Genomic DNA, 14,953 nt, shown 5'->3' with positions numbered 1-14,953 from the left:
TGACCTTGTAAAGACTGAATAGACTTCTGACCTACTTCTGACCGTGTACTACTTCTGACCTTGTACTGACCTTGTAGTATGCTTAAGTATTTGTTCGGAGTATTATCAGGAAACGATAATATCCTTTTGGTTGGTTAAACATCCCCCACAATAAGCCCTGTTAGTTTCAACTTCACACGTAACTGTTCCAAAGATATTGGTGTTACGCCCTCTTATCAACTTGCAAAGAGATAGCGCGTTGTGATTCACCTTCTCTCAAAATTCCTTGAAAATTTCATCTTCATACCCTTAGGCTTAGTTGTAATAGTAGTCACATTAATAGTAATGATATTATTAGTAGCAGTATTAATAGTAATATCAATAGTCCTAGTAGCAGCAGTAGTACTAACGTATTGTGTTTTGGTCAGTAAAACATCCTTCTCATCAAGTCCTGGAAGTTTTAACTTGATATAACTAGCCATTGCTATAAAATTGCCGATATATCCTTTTGATAACCTCTATGTTCATATACTTCTCGAAATTTTTATCTCAATGCTCTTAATCTTTCAAAAAGTTGGCATAGAAGTTGTAGTTGAAGTTGTATTAGCAGTAGTAGTAGTAAATTTAGCAGGGATAGTAGTATTAAAAGTAGCTTTACTTTACTTTTATTTTGACAGGACGCTGCTCTGCCTCTCAATGATCAATCTTTCTATATAAATTACCCTGTTCTAAAAAAAAAACATTTTGACCACATTGCTCTTGACTTAGGCGGTACTGTTTCCCTACCTGTTAATGACTTGCCCTACATAAGCTATAATATAAAAAAAAATCACAAAGGAAGTTTTTCAAAGAGAAGTACATTAAACCAAAGATGAGAAGAAATAGAGTGAAATAATTTTTTGTGCAATAGAAATTACAATAAGTAACCAAATCAAACACAAAACGACCGGAAACTAGCACAAAGAAGAACAGAAACTATTTTTTTTATAAGAAATAAAACACATAACTTGGAATACAGATTTTTATTTATCAGTAAAAAAGCCAATTACGTTCTCATCTTAAGCCTACTACTACTCTTTAGTTAGGCCTACTACTCTTTGTAGTGGTTTCTGCTCGTTTTGACTTTGATTTGGTTACTTATTCTAGCTTCTGTCCGTTTTGGGTTTCATTTATTCATTGACAGTGATCTGTTGCAGTTTTACGCTTGACAAGTTATTTGAATTTATTTTTGCACGTCTTTTGTTTAATTTAGCGTTTTACTTTTCTCTGAAATCTTATTTTGTGGAAAAGATTTTTGAACTAATGCGTCAGATAAGCTATTTTTGCTAATTTTTAAGTTTCAAATTTGCTCTGTAGGCTATGTTTTGTGAAAAAGCCTTTTTTCAATTAAATCCAATTAGGAACAATTAAATAAACTGATCCCATTTCCGTATCCAACAGTTGATAAGGTAGCTTATTTAAAGGAGAACATTGGTGATGGCGAGAAAAAATTGCTTCGTTCCAAAGCCTTACAAATCCAGAAGATGTACAGGCGGGGATAGCTTATTTAAAGAGCTTCAGTAACGAACTTATATTAACGGCTTGAAAAAGTGTCTGCGTAAATCTCTTGATGCTACATTATCTGTTTGTCTTCTTTTTTTCTTGTTTTTTCTTTCTAATATTGGATTACTTTTCTCTTGAGAAACCGTTAAAACCAAAAATAATTCCTTAACAAAGGCCAATCTTATCAGGAAATTCGGGACTTTTTGAACAGGAAATTCAGGTGGACAGAAACGGGTATTATTATTCATGTGGATGGAATTTCTGCATGACTTGGTCTTCTACGTAGCTGTAGCCATCACAACCTCCACAAATCTACATGCTCATATTTAGTTTTGATTTAGTTCAACATCTGCCTGAATATTCCCCGAATATTAAAAACTTATGCAACAAGACTACTCTTCATCGAAAATTTTGAAAAAATAATGAAGTCCTGTCCAAAACTTTACTTAACACCCAACATTTGAATTTTCAAGCAGGAAATTTAAAAAAGCGGGAAGCTACCAATCAGTTTAGAAGTTTGGTGGATACACTTTAACAGCAATAAATGACTTTCAATTTCGCTTCTAATGAACATCCGGAATTATCCAGGGAAAATTAGTAGGGGGTTTATCCGAGGGGAACTTTCTGCGGGGGGGGGGGTCTTGGGGAAAAACCGTTGGAATGTTCTGTGGGGAATACACCGGGTGGAATTTTCCGGGGAGAATACACCTAGACCCATCTCCCAATACGTGTTCTTTAATTCATTTTACTTTATTTTGGAACGGCTTGTCTCTAAAGTTGTTAAAACAGTTTTTTTCTGGCTGCATATTACGCTCCTGTCCTAGCCCATTCTCTTACATTGTTACTCTCTTCTTTAAGTTTAGAAAGTCATGAATTTATATTTGAGAAATGCTATCTGTTGCCTATGCTTTCAAACCGACAAGGAATTCAATTCTCCAAATGGAAAACCGGTAACGGTTTAAACAATTTATGTAGAATTTATTATTATGATGGGTTGAATATTTTGTTCCAGTAACAGACATTTTACGAGATTTTTAATCTTGCAAGAGTTGCAAGATTAATTTTTGCAATTTTTAGAGTTGCAACTCTTGTAACTCTTGCAAGAGTTGTAAGATTTTTTACTTTTAAGTTGTAATTTTTAATTGCAACTTTGCAAGAGTTGCAGTTAAAAATTGCAATTTTTACAATTTTTAATCTTGCAACTTAAACATTATTAATATGCCCCAAGCCAAAGGTTTCTGGGGCATTTAATTCTAAGAGATATTGTAACAGTTGCAACTGCGTTCCAGTGTAAGTTATATTGAAATATGTTAAATGTACTAGTTCTCTTCTTGATATGTACTGCCGCTTACTGCGAGGTAACCAAGCTATATAAGCCCTGTGGAAAATCCAAATGTAAGTATTTGAAAACACGAAATTATTTTAAAAGACGAAAAGTTTTTCTTCTTCTAAGATAATTGAATAATGAAAAGCTTGCACTTCAAGAGTAAATTAAGAGCATATTAATAAGTCATTCTGCTTTTTTTTTCTGTTTTGTCGTTTTCTTCCTTTTTTTTATACTTCGCGGAGAATAATGGACTTCTTTTGTAAATCTACGTATGCAGGAGGGTTAAAGAATTCATATTGAACGGACTCAGACAAACAATTAAAATTGTTACACGAAGAGTTCTAGGATCCAAAATTGTTTTTGAAAATATGAGTCAAAAATTGTAGAAAAATTTCATTGTCACCCTGTAATAATATACTTTTGTCTTTTTTCTACGTAATTTGAAAAGCTTCGGACCTTATTTTGACCTTTATCATAGAACATTGACCTTTACCCATGTAGAACGTTGTTGACCGCCACTCTTCTTTCATTAAAATGTGATATCTTATATTGCGTTACAGATAACCTAACTAGTCCTTTTATACGGTTGGACCTTTAGTGCCACCATTTTTACATTCCTTACTCGCATGCAGAATTTTTCATTTCTTTCATATGATTTCGCATATTTTTTTGATTTTTTCCAATCCTCTCTTCTGAAAAATAATTTTCTAATCTTCTCAATCCTCTATTCCCAATCCTCTCTTCCGGTTGGCTACGCATAAACTGAGGAAGTGATTCAGCCAAATAGGCTATTTAAGATATGAAAAAAAGTGAAACTAGAGTTTCTGTAGAGCTAATTTTAGCATAGATCAATGCAACTTAAAGTCAACAAAGCAGCACAAACTCACCCCATTTCCTGCAAAATTCACAGGTTCATTCTCAACTCCCTCCAATGATGCTCCAATGTCCTTTGTATTTTTTTCTTTTAGTCTTTTCCCAGCCTATGTTAGGGAGTCCTGAATTTCGCTTGACTCTAACACGATTGCAAAAAAAGACTGATCTTTGGCAATAGATCAACCTTTGTAAGTCAAACCTGACCAAACCATCTTAACTCTTGTCAATCATTTTGTGGTACAAAAAACTGCAAGTAAAGAACGACATGCGTCTATTGTAAACAAAACTAAATAAGAACTATACAGTATTTGCATCAAAAGAATTATTTTACCGAGAATTCCAAATATATAAAATGCTTCGAAACACTTTTTTGTGGAAAAGGCTGTCGAAATTAGTATTAAAAAAGAGCTTAAAGACAGAGCTTAAACACAAGAAAAAAGAAACTAAATGCAAAAATAAAAAGATCCCCACACAGAAAATGCTTTAATGAAATTTAGGGTCAGTACAAAGACCAAGAGTGATTTAACTGCAATTACTGAATAAAGACAAATAACTAAAAATAAAACAAATACTAAAGCATACTACAAGGTCAGAAGTACTACATGGTCAAAAGTAGGTCAGAAGTCTATCCAGTCTTTACAAGGTCAGTAAAGACTGAATTCGGTTCGGTATTTTTTGATTTGGGCTATCGAATACGGAAACTTGATTTTCTACGAAAATAATTAGGATGAAAATGTTAGATTTTCTAACAACATACGAGCTGTGGATCCCAGGGGAGAAACGATCAAAGCTTTGAAAGGAGACTGCGGTTGAATTCTAGCTCAGGCATGACATAGATTGAATATGATAGACTGAGTTTATGTGAGACTGTATTTTATGTCAGCTAAAAGGAGTAGCCTTGTTTAGTATTTTGAGGAGCCAATGTGGAGTCTAGGCAATGATTTGATGCCAAGAGAAACTTCTTCTGGTGGAGCTTCATTCCAATTGTAGAACATAATTTTGGACTTCTCGTTTTTAAACCGAAATTTAAATTCCACATACTCGGATAGTAGCAACGTGAAAACTTTACTAAGATCCTGAATCGTGCCAAGTTCAAATTTTGTCTGCATAACAGATTAGTTTTCAGTAATGAACTAGTTTTCAAGGTTTCAACATCTAACTAATCGAATTATGTTTCATTTCGTTCAAACAAACAACATCTAAAGTGAAATTCTTGGATTGTTTGCAAAACCTTTTGCCAGTGACTTTGGTTTGCGGGAAAAATGGACTCGCATTGCATCATTTTTGAAATTATAATTGGAACTTGTTAGATAAATTTATAAACTTGTATGTGATTACGACTTAAAGATTATTTATGGATTGTTGCTCCGAGTTAGTATTCAACACTATTATCATTTGAGTCGTGCATTGAAATACTTGGAAAGCTTGCAATTACTTGCAAAGTACTGGATTACTTGGCCCACTCAAAGATAAGTAATTATTTATTCTCATTGCTAGTAGTAGGGGCATAATATATTCTGTGAGTCACAAAGGAAATTAGCATAGGATCTCCGTGAGCCAGATAGGGGGTGTATAAATTGATCTACTAGTCCCTCAAGACATCACAGCTGCGCGATGTGGTATCTGTTTCTACCGGCCGACAGTCAAGATTCCCATGACATCCCGGGATTCAAGGTGTTATGATGCAATCTTGTTTCACAATTAGAAGGAACACAGCTGGCAAGATTCCCACGACACACCCCTGTGCATTCCATGATGTCAAATAACACCCCCCTGTTTCCAGGTGTAATATGTATGACGTGATCTTGTGTGTCCTTGCATCAGGACCCATTGGGAATCACCGCTTGTAACTTAAAGACAGCACGCACGTGGATCTTACGTAATGACACACACATGAGTCTTATGTAATGGCGGATCAGCGCAAATGAAATGAAAGTGCAATTATTGCGTAATGACTGCGCACATCTCCCGTAATAGCTGCACACACATCACTGTCACATAATACTTTTTTGGGATTTTATTTTTTACCGAAACATTGAAAGCGTTTTTTTCTTCCTTTGAAGACGTTTTTTTCCTTAGTTCTTTGTCCTTGCTGGGACTCTAAAGGTCAATTTCCTTCCAATGGAACAACGCTCCAGACGCCAGGAGTAGCCTGCTAATCCCAGTAATTTGTCCTGGTTAATATATTCCAGAAATAACTTATTGCACGACACCTTAGATTCCCGTGACGGCAAAAGACAAACCCCCAGGATTCCGTCAGCATGTCCTGTTTCAAGCGCATCCCATGTTGTCGTGACCAAGTGTAACATAGATGACGCAAAACGCACAGAGGGGAAATTCTATTTCCCCTCTTTGTTTCCATTGTTTTCTTTGAGAATGATACCAGATAATACTGAGGATTGATTTTAATATATTTTTACTAATAGTGGCGAAAGAGGACTACAAAGTGCTTAAATTATGTAAACGCTTAGGTATTGAGGATTTGTCCCAAATAACAAATCTTAAAAACACAGAGCTTTGTAAATAAAATTACTATTAATTCAAACAAATTTACAACAGTATCAAAACACAGAAAAAGCACTTAAAAACATGACAAATGGAAGAAACAAAAACATACGTGAATAGAAGAAAGATATGAGTCCTAGCAGGGCCATTCAAGGGAGAGAGGGTTGATATCAGATGCAAATTTTTAGACACTATTGAGGTATTTCCAGGAGCTATTGATGAAAACGGCAAGTTTTCTTTGAGCTAAGCTTATGAACCCCATCATGACAATACGTGCATTTGAATAATATTTTCTCATTACCCTCAAAGACATATTTTTCAGACATTTCCTGTAAAACATCCCGTATTAAATCCATTGATTCAAGTTTTTGCAAGGCATTCATGGTGCTCCTCAAAACACCACACTATCACGCCATTAAGCGCCTAACCCCTACCATCCACGAAGCATTGAATAGAGAGAACTTGGTATTTCATTCCTAGAACGTGACATTCCAAGCAACTCACGCCGTAGTGCCACACTATTACTGCTCTTTGGCACCCTGCGACACCCGTCATCAACATTTTAAGCGTCTTTTAGCGTTTGAACACCCTTAATGGATACATTTTCTATTACTATTATTTTCTAACGATTCCCATTCCTGTTCCACACTATTACTGCTCTATGCCACCCTCTGACACCACATCATTATTCCTAAGACATTTTTCGGACATTTTATTTTAAAAATTATGCTTTCAACCCATTGATTGAAGATTTTTCGCAAGCCAAGCCTTTCATAATAACCTCCAAAAGACACCCCGCCTCTAAGTCATTACACGACTGCCCCCTACCATCCAGGTGGCAATGAACAGTGGAACTTGGCATTTCATTACCAGAACGTTATACTCCAAGCAATTCACGCCACACTGTCACACTATTACTGCTCTGCGGCACCCTGTGACACCGCATTCATCATTCTTAAGACATTTTCAGACGTTTCATGTTAAACATTAAACATTCAATAAGAAGATTCAAGTTTTCACAAACCAGGCCTTTCGTAATAACCTCCAAAATACATCCCGCCACCACGGCATTACACGCCTGTCCCCTACCATCCAAGTGGCGTTGAACAGCAGAACTTGGTATTTGATTAGCAGAACTTGATTCTCAAAACAATTCACGCCACACTATTACTGCTCTGCGATACTCTATGACACCCCATTCATCATTCTTAAGACTTTTTTTTAGACATTTCATGTTAAACATTACACGTTCAATCCGATGATTCAAGTTTTCACCAACCAAGCCTTTCATAATAACCTCCAGAACACATCGCGCCACTAAGGCATTACACACCAGCCCCATATCATCAAGGGGGCATTGAACAGCAGAAATTGGCATTTCATTAGTGGAACGTGACACTCCAAGCAATTCACGACGCAGTGCCACACTATTACTGCTCTGCGGTACCCTCTGACACTCCATTCATTATTCCTAAGACATTTTCAGACGTTTCATGTTAAAAATTACACATTCAATCCGGTTATTCAAGTTTTCGCAAACCAGGCCTATCATAATAACCTCTTAAACAAATCCCATCACCGCGGCATTGCACGGCTGGTAAATTTCAGCCCTATAAAGAGGTACTTCTGAAAGCTTTAAATGAAAATGGCGCATTTCTTTGAGTCAAGACTATGAACATTTTACACCATCGTGCCACACTATTACAGGCCCTCTGCCAACATTTTGTAGTGTTTCGTCATGGTTTATTCTTGTTTTCAAAGTGCATTTTCGAAGTTTTTTCGTTTAAAAACTATGACTCAGGATTTTTTTTATAGTGTTGTGTCGTGGTATATCTTGTCTGTATTACCTCTCTTGGTGTTTTCAAAGTGCATTTTGGAAGTTTTTTTTTCGTTTGAAATAAGATATTTTTGGTGTGTGTTTTCGTGGTTTATCTTGTCAGTGTTACTTGTCCTGAAAATTTCAAAGTGTGTTTTCAAAGTTTTCTCGTTTGAAATATATGACTTAGGATATCCTTATAGTGTTGTAATGGGGTTATCTTATCAGTGTTACCTCTCATAGTGCTTTCAAATTACATTTTGGAAGTCTTTTTGTTTAAAAAGTATGACTCAGAATATTTTTTGTAGTATTATTTTGAGGTTTATCTTGTCAGTGTTACCTCTGTTAATGCTTTCAAAGTGCATTTTGGAAGTATCTCGTTTGAAGTGTGACTCGGATGCTTTGTAGTGTTGTGGTATGGTATATCTTGTCTGTGTTACTTCTGTTGAAGTTTTAAAGTGCATTTTGGAAGTGTTTTGTTTGAAACCTATGACACAAAATATTTTTGGAGTGTTGTGTCGTGGTTTATCTTGTCAGTATTAAATCTGTTGATATTTCAAAGTGCATTTTTGATATTTTTTTGTTTGAATTTTTTATTGTGTTATGTTTGAATGTTTTATTGTGTTTAAAACTCAGAATGTTTTATTGTGTTGTGTCGTGGTTTATTGATGTTTTCCAAGTGTATTTTGGAAGTTTTTCATTTGAGCCGTATCTACAACACAACGAAACATCCAGAGTCATACTTTTCAAACGAAGTACTTCCAAAATGCGCTTTGAAATCATTAACAGAGGTAACACTGACAAGATAAACCACGATACAAAACTATAAAAATATCCCAATTCATATGTTTGAAACGAAAAAAACTTTCAAAATGCACTTTGAAAGAATTAACATAACTACGAGAATTAACATCTAAAGAATTAACATAAACCACAAAATAACACTATAAAAACATTCTGAGTCCTACGTTTCAAAAGAAAAAAACTTTCAAAATGCACTTTGCAAGCATCTAGAGAGGTACCACTGACAAGATAAACCCCCTTTCCGACACCATAAAGATATCCTAAGTCATATGTTTCAAACGAGAAACCTTCCAAAATACACTTTAAAAGTATCAAGAAAAGTAACACAGAGAAGATAAACCACGACACAACACTACAAAATGCATCCTATTTCAAGCAAAAAAAAACAAAAATAACTTCCAAAATGCACTTTGAAAACATCAAGAGAAGTAGCACTGACAAGATAAACCACGATACAACACTGCAAAAAATATACCGAGTCAAACGTTTCAAACAAGAAACTTCCAAAATGCACTTCGAAACATCATGAGAGGTAACACAGTCAAGATATACCACGACACAACGCTATAAAAACATCCTGAGTCATAGTTTTCAAACGAAAAAACTTCCAAAATGTATTTTAAAACCAAGGATAAACCACGACACAACACTACAAAATTTTGGCAGAGGGCCAGTAATAGTGTGGCACGATGGTGTGAAATATTCATAGTCTTGACTCAAGGAAATGCACCATTTTCGTTAAAAGTTCTCAGAAATACCTCTAAATAGGGCTGAAATTTACCAGCCGTGTAATGCCGTGGTGGTGGGATGTTTTTAAGAAGTTATTATGGTAGGCCTGGTTTGCAAAAACTTGAATCATGGCATTGAATGTGTAATTTTTAACATGAAACGTCTGACAATATTTTGGGAATGATGAATGAGGGGACAGAAGGTGCCGCAGATTAGTAATAGTGTGGCACTGTGGCGTGAATTGCTTGAAGTGTCACGTTCTGGTAATGAAATGGCAAGTTCCGCTGTTCAATGGTACGTGGATGGTATGGGGCAGGCGTATAATGGCGTAGTGGCTTGATTTGTTTTGGAGGCTGTTATGAAAGGCTTGGTTTGGAAAAACTTGAATCATCGGATTGAATGTGTAAAAATTAACATGAAACGTCTGAACATGTCTTAAGAATGATGAATGGGGTGTAATAGGGTGCCGCAGAGCAGTAATGGTGTGGCACTGTGGCGTAAATTCCTTGGAGTATCACGTTCTGGTAATGAAATGCCAGGTTCCACAGTTCAATGCCACGTGGATGGTAGCAGGCTGGCTTGTAATCCCGTGTTCGCTGGGTGTCTTTTGGAGGTTATTATGAAAGACTAGGCTTGTGAAAAACTTTAATCAGAGGTTTGAAAGCATAATTTTTTATAAAAAAAGTCTGAAAAATGTATTAGGAATAATGATGTGATGTCAGAGGGTGTCGCAGAGCAGTAATAGTTTGGCGCAGGGCTAAAAATCGTCGCAATACAATAGAGATAGTAAATATATCTATTGAGGATGTTTATACGACTGAAGACACTAAAGTTGTTGATGATGGATGTCTCAAGGTGCCATAGAGCAGTAGTAGTGTGGCACTATGGCGTGAATTGCTTGGAGTGTCATGTTCTAGCAATGAATTGCCGAGTTCTCTCTGTTCAATGCTACGTAGACCGTAGGAGGAGGCACGTTATGGAGTGGTGGCGTGGGGGTGTTTTGACGAGATTCATGAATGGCTTGCGAAAACTTGAATCAATGGATTTAATGCATGTTGTCTTACAAAAAAATGTCTGAAAAAATATCTTTGGGAGTGATGAGAAAATATTATTCAAATGCACGTACTGTCATGGTGGTGTGAATATTCATAAGCTTAGCTCAAAGAAAACGTGCCGTTTTCATTAATAGCTTTCGGAAATACCTCAATAGTGCCTACAGATTTGCATCTAATATCAACCCTCCCTCCCTGAAATTGTCCTGCTAGGACTCAGAACTTTCTTATATTCACGCATGTTTTTGGTTTTTCGATTAGTCATGTTTTTAAGTGCTTTTACTGGGTTTTAGCACTGTTGTCAATTTTTTTGAATTAATTGAAATTTTATTTACAAAGCTCTGTGTCTTAAGATTTGTTGTTTAGGACAAATCTTCAATACCTAAGCGTTTACATAATTTAAACATCTTTTAGTCCCCTTTTTTCTTTATCAGTAAAAATATATCAAGAACAATCCACAGCATTATCTGGTACCATTCTCTAAGACAAGGTTGGAAACAATGGTGTCTAGAAATAGAATTTCCCCTCCGCGCTTTCTGCGTCGTCCACATTACACATGGTCAAGAAAACATGGCATGAGCTTGAAACAAAACATGTTGTCAGAATCCTTGGGGTGTGTCTTGTGACGTCACGGAAATCTCAGGAGTCGTGCAATAGGTTATTTCTAGAATATATTAACCAGGACAAAATACAGGCAATAGCAGGCTAGTCTGGGCGCCTGGAACGTTGTTCCATTTGAAGGAAATATACCTTTCGAGTCCCAGCGAGAACAAAGAACTAAAGAAAAAAGAAGAAAACGTCTTGAAAGGAAGGAAAAAATAATAATAATAAAAAAACGCTTTGAACGTTTTGGCGGAAACTAAAATCCCCAAAAAGTAGTATGTGACAGTGATATGGGCGCTGCTATTACGTGAGATTTGCGCTGTCATTACATCACAACTGCGCTGTCATGACATAAGATGTGCACCATTATTACATAAGACCCATGTGTATGTCGTCATTACGTAAGATCCAAGTGCGCGCTGTCGTTAAGTTACAAGCGGTGATTCTCCATGGGTCCTGAAGCAAGGTTAAACAAGTTTGTGTCATCCATATTACACCTGGAAACAGGGGTGTGTTATTTGACGTCACTAAATGCACATGGGTGTGTCTTGGGAATCTTGCCAGATGTGTTCCTTCTAGTAGTGAAACAAGATTGCATCATAACACCTGGAACCCCGAAATGTCATTGGGATCTTGCCAGCCGGCCAGACGGTTTTCAGTTAGATACATCTTAAAAGACATCACTAAAAAACTTTTCAAAAATGACAAAATCAAAAATGGTAATTGACAAGTCTTCTTCTTCTTCGTTGCTTCCAACATGAAGCAATTCGTCAGAACTGTCACCATATTCATCAGATGACACCTCCCTAAGTTCTGAGTCTTGCCCAAGGTCCAGTCTCTTAACTTTTACCCCTTTTTCTTGATTTCTTGAATATTCATTTTCTTCAAATCCTCTTTGGTTTTTTAGTATTTACTTTTCTTTTTTTCTTCTCGCTTCCCAGCCTAAATTTCAAATATTAAAACGTGCATTATCCTTAGCGTGAAAAACCAAATAGGAAGGTGGTCAAATTTCGATAAAAAAAAAAATACAGACAAGAGTTGGAAAAGCTGACCTTTGTTCGACATAGCTCAAGCAGCTCTTTCTGTCTTAAGCTTACCCATCAGTAACCCCTTCGTCGAGAGAGTGCTTTCTGTTATGAATCTTGTCAAGTACAAAATTCGAAACAGGATGCACCTTTAAATACTTAACTCTACTGTGACCATCCGAATTAAGCTAAATAGCCAAGGAAAGTACTGCAGGGGCTTTGATCCTACACCCGCTATGCTGAATAGATTTACCATTGCCATGTATGACATTAAAAACCCATCGAATGACAATGAAAATGAAGATGAAACTCTTGGGGAAATTTTGGGCGATATAGAAGAAGGGTCTGTTATTTAACTTTGAAAATGATCTTGAATACTAGTCTAAGACAAATACAATATATGATTAAAAATGTACAAAACTAATTCGAAGTTCATTAAAAGGAAAACACAAATAAAATAACAATCGGAACTATTGAAGGACCTTGCCAAGTATAATTTTGTCTCATATGTATATGTCTTTGGCTTCTATTTCATGACAAAATCTCAGAACGTTGTCCTTAGCCTGCGATTTTATAGATAGTTGCATTAATAAGGGTCGGTCTAATTTCTTATCTTTGACTTGGTCGTTCTCGTCGTTTTAATTTATATTTTGAAAGCTACGAAACATTTTGTACTCATAACTAAGTTTGTTAATAATCCTATCTATTAGTTATCTTTATCAAATGCGCCTTTAACTTCCACGTTTTTGTATAACTTATCTATATTGCAAGACCAATATACTGAGTAGGCCTACCTATTTCTTTTTTTAGTTTTTTAATCGCAATTTCTATTGTTGATAGGGAATAATTCAGCATATTAGCCAAAAAGTAATGTAAAATACTACTTTAGATATTGGCAAGTATTTTTTTTTGTTAGATCATCTTTAATTCCCTTTTTTATTTAATTCTCTGACATAGCAGAGAACTAAGGAAAATATCCTTCTCGTCAACCCAGAGACTGAGAACAGAAATTTTCGACCACAAAAGCGCATGTAATCAGTAAAAAATGCTTCACTGTTTCAGGTTTCGGAATATGGTGCCGAAATCTGTCAATGAAGACTGAATCCTACCAATTCTGAGTTCTAGTATTCTGAAAAGCAAAATTCACACTTTCTGGTAACATTGTTGCCGGATTTATTTTTTTTTTGCACTCATCCCTGCAAGATCTAATTTACCCTGAATTTCAAACTGCACCCAAAAAATATATAGCGAAAATACGCCGATGGCGTATTTTCGACTTCCCTTGGTGCGCATTCTTAAGTCAGGCACCTGGCATCACTGTTCTAAACCTTAACGAATACACTGTCAACTAAAAATAATATGGATTTCCTACCCTCAGGCGTTAAGGAATGGCCAAGCATTGAAAATTCTGAAAAGAATTACAAAGCAACCATAAAAACTTACTTTTTCAAACTTGTTTAAAAAAAACTTTTAGTCATCTTGACCGAACTCACTCACATTTGGGCTACTAGATGGCAGTTCTTCAATTGCATTTTCAGATTTTTTACGGAACATTAAGACACTAAAAAGTTGTCCCAGTAATAAAGGTGCCTTAGTTATAGCCAATCTCCCCTACTGCATTGCGCAGGTGCAACGTCTTGAGCGACTAGTAGCTCCATTTATGCACCCCCTATCTGACTCACAGAAATCTTATGCTAATTCCCTATCTGACTCACAGCATGTACTTTGCCCCCAATACTATTGCTACGTTCATGTCAAAATTCAAGCCTTTTGATATTGTTCTCGCTAGTTTCAACAGTTACCCCCTTTGGCCAGCAATTGTTTTGTAGTCAAAAACTGGTGCTAAAGGAATATCGAGATATACAGTTTTTGCTACGGCAGTCATTCTGAGCACCAAGTGGCAGAGACTAATTTGAAATTACTTTCGGATAACCTTAGTAATCGCAAAAGAATGGACAAAGATGTTGGTTAAGCATTTACCGAATTGGTTTCGTTTCCAGACATTTATAAATCGTCATCACCTACTTATATAGCATTAAACCGAGCGAGCGTTATTGCAGATATTCACTGACACCTAGCCTAATCCTGCATAAAATAACTTTTATCCAGGATGAATTAAATAGCACACAAGCGAATCTTACAGCTGAGATTTCCCGACAAGTTAAGGCAAAACTATCAGACCCTGATACAGCATATTAAGCAATTGATATTATAGTCAAAAAATTTCATGATGCTGTTTCCATTGATTGCAACCCAAAATTCCAAGAAATAAAAAAATCGCTCAAAGGACTATTTTCAATGGTTAAAACCTTAGAAAGGAGGAATTTGTCATTGGAGTCGAAAGTGGATGATTTAGAGCAAGAAAAGATGTTGGTGATGAGTGGAGTAAAGCAGAGGCTTGGAAATGATCTAAAGAAAGAAGTATCGGTTATCATTAAAGACAAAATGCTGGTCCCTGTTTTTGAAGTCAATAATATTGTAAATGTTTATCAATTTAGTTTGAATGACTCTAACGATCAATCAAAGTGTCTCCATTACTAACACGCTTCAAAAATGCTGAAATAGCTCGAATTATTTTCAAAGCAAAGATTAAACTAGCAAAAAGTGGAATACTTTTGTCAGAATCGCTTTCAAAAAAGCGTTTTGAAGTTTTAAATGCGGCAAGAGATTGTTTCGGTAAATCTAATGTATGGACTGA

At 36.0% G+C, this 14,953-nt stretch overlaps 1 protein-coding gene across 1 annotated transcript in view; it reads left to right on the top strand.

Moving 5' to 3' along the window:
• The first annotated feature begins 2,776 nt into the window (after window positions 1–2,776).
• Window positions 2,777–14,953, top strand: part of LOC148941898 (ecdysteroid-regulated 16 kDa protein-like) — a 32,442-nt gene continuing 20,265 nt past the window's right edge. Inside the window, exon 1 of the mRNA XM_089103437.1 lies at window positions 2,777–2,916. Coding sequence (XP_088959563.1) covers window positions 2,829–2,916 — 88 coding nt within the window. The 5' untranslated portion in view covers window positions 2,777–2,828. The remainder of the gene's footprint in view (window positions 2,917–14,953) is intronic.

This window comes from Artemia sp. Qi Xiang Cuo, chromosome 17 (genome assembly GCF_049724085.1).
Source record: "Artemia sp. Qi Xiang Cuo chromosome 17, ASM4972408v1, whole genome shotgun sequence".
Classification (NCBI taxonomy): Eukaryota; Metazoa; Arthropoda; class Branchiopoda; order Anostraca; family Artemiidae; genus Artemia; species Artemia sp. Qi Xiang Cuo.
The sequence above is the reverse complement of the archived record's forward strand: the minus strand, read 5'-3'. Positions and strand labels throughout refer to the sequence as shown.